Source organism: Monopterus albus, unplaced genomic scaffold, assembly GCF_001952655.1.
Source record: "Monopterus albus unplaced genomic scaffold, M_albus_1.0 scaffold61.1, whole genome shotgun sequence".
Classification (NCBI taxonomy): domain Eukaryota; kingdom Metazoa; phylum Chordata; class Actinopteri; order Synbranchiformes; family Synbranchidae; genus Monopterus; species Monopterus albus.
Window position 1 is genome coordinate 812563 of NW_018127941.1, and position 2509 is coordinate 815071.

The 2509-nt window shown below is 40.4% G+C and overlaps 1 protein-coding gene across 1 annotated transcript in view; it reads right to left on the minus strand.

Moving 5' to 3' along the window:
* The window catches only part of pak2b (p21 protein (Cdc42/Rac)-activated kinase 2b), an 11211-nt gene that overhangs the window by 5528 nt on the left and 3174 nt on the right, over positions 1–2509 (minus strand). Inside the window, exons 8-14 of the mRNA XM_020603463.1 lie at positions 2440–2509; positions 2263–2326; positions 1615–1663; positions 1061–1173; positions 808–925; positions 597–696; positions 299–495 (exon numbers count right to left, since the gene is read on the minus strand). The exon at positions 2440–2509 is cut by the window's right edge and continues 31 nt beyond it. Of these exons, the coding sequence (XP_020459119.1) occupies positions 299–495; positions 597–696; positions 808–925; positions 1061–1173; positions 1615–1663; positions 2263–2326; positions 2440–2509 (711 nt within the window). The remainder of the gene's footprint in view (positions 1–298; positions 496–596; positions 697–807; positions 926–1060; positions 1174–1614; positions 1664–2262; positions 2327–2439) is intronic.

Sequence of the window (2509 nt, forward strand, 5' to 3'; positions counted from 1 at the left end):
CGCCTCGGCGTTCCCCCGGAGGAGCTGTAGGAAGTGTCTGGAGAGAGTGAAGTCTGGGCATCTTTGCTTAGACTGCTGCCCCCGCGACCCGGTTCGGGATAAGCGGAGGAAAAAAATATGTATGGATAGATTATTACACTCACTGACCCAAAGGGCACAGATTATTTCATTGAGAGACAAACAAGCAAACAGATCATGTGAATAAGACAATAAACTAAGACATCCTGGCTACCTGATATAACCAGACAAACTATTTACAGTATACTACACCAAGGGGATTGAAATGCTCTCTACTCACTCGTAGTGGGTTTTCGTTCAGGTAGGGGGGCTCTCCTTCAACCATCTCGATAGCCATAATACCTAGTGACCAAATGTCTACTTTAGGCCCATAAGCCTTTCTGGTCACCACCTCAGGAGCCATCCAGTATGGTGTGCCTACCATGGTGCTGCGTTTGCTCTGCTCAGGAGTGATCTGGGCGCAGAAGCCAAAATCGGCTGTCGACGGGATGAAGAGGAGTAAATATATAGTGACAATGAGAGGACATGAAAATCCAAGTTTATCAGGCTGTTGCTGATAACAGTAGTACAGGACATACTCAGCTTAACAGAGCCATCCATTCCAAGTAACACATTGTCACTTTTGATGTCTCTGTGGATGACCTGGTTCGCATGCAGGAAATCCAACGCTTGTAAACACTGCAGATATGGAGACAAATTTGAGATGACTGTGAAGAGTTAACCGTCACATGCAGTTGGGCTGAGATATGACTTCTTTCATACAGCGCTGTTGTAAAGTGTAGAGTGTACCTCTCGGCAAACAGCAGCTATCTGGGCCTCATCCATACAGGTCTCTGTAACAACATCTGTCAGCGAGCCACCAGCTAGATACTCCATCACCACAAACAGCTCCTCCCCCATCAGGAAGCTGACACACACACACAATGCCGAACATTCAATGAGGTAACAAAGCATTACATTTTATATCTAGAACATTCATGTTACTTTAATGACTTTTTATTAGATTTCAGCTCTCAGGCTGCAAGTTCACTGTTCCTCTTACCTGTCTAAGAAGTTGACGATGTTGGGGTTCTTCAGCTCTTTCATCACGAGAATCTCATTGATGATCAGCTCCTTCTTTGGCTGCTTTTGTAGGTTGATCTGTTTAATGGCGACCTGCACAAAGGCAGTGTAAGAGACTGACTACTTAGAATAACCAAAATTAGAATGCTGTTACGCAGCAGACTATATTTACAAAATATATATGCACGACTTTTTAAACGTGTTTTAAAGTTGTCTGCTTTCTCTAATGCTTTATTACTGTATAGTAAAATACTTCTGTATTTCATGTAAATGTTACTGTATAAATAAGTTATAAATCAACTGTATCACATTATGTTTCAGTTGTTTACTAGCTTATTAGACAGTTTACATCATTAATTTTGCCTCAATTAATGCTTTGACATCAAGCTGACATTAACATAAAATTCAAATTCATTCAGTATGTTAGTATTCTTTATGTGAATTGTGTATCCACTACACTTGTGGTCCACTACATTACTTTGCTGTGTCCCTGGTTAGTGCTATCATAGTCTCAATCAGTCAGTCACCCTTTACCTCCTGTCCAGTCGCAACATCAATGGCTGTGAATACTGTTCCTGATGCCCTGTGACAGGAATAAGATAACCAATTTACTTCAATGCACATCTTAACAGTCCACCAAAACTAGTGTATAAATCAATTATAAACAGCCAGAGATACTAACAGGTTTGCACTCAAAACTTATGCCCCACATGCATGATTCACCCAGTGTGACAAAGTATAACTAGACACTGTGGCTGGTAACCGGCTGAGAAACACTAGAATGACACGATCACAAACGGAGACCTAGGATGTGTCTGAGTCCTGTTGAGGTGTCTGACTTTATTAAATCTGAGACTGCTGATGCTCAAAAATCGATTTCATAAAGCCTGTCAACAACTTGATTCTTTTAACTCCAACTACTGAACTTTTTCCAATTGCAATGAACACATATCACTGGAAATTTAATTTAAATTGCACCATCTTGGTCTTATACAACAGTCAGCAAAGTCAGTATGACTGTTGGACTTGGGGAGAAAAACTAAATGGTGAAACAAATAATTAGGTTTGGTGAAACAGTAAAGGTCTTAACATCATTAAGTAGGCTATATATGATTGTGCACACACAGTATAAACTTAAATCCTATCACATTTTGCACAGAAACCTGGTGAATGTGCACTCACCCCTGACCAATTTTTTCATATCTGGTGTACTTCTTCTTGGGATCTCCAATGCTGACTATGGTTCCTGCAAGTCACACACAAAATCAAATAGTAAAGAAATGGCAAATGAATGTGTCAGAAGGCATTTAAACTGCTGTACTGATGTATCAACAGATTTATAAAATTATTGAGTTTTACTCAGTTTATCCATGATCTCCTCATCTGACATCTTGCTCTTCTTTCTTTGTCTGTCTGTGGCCTTGGAGGC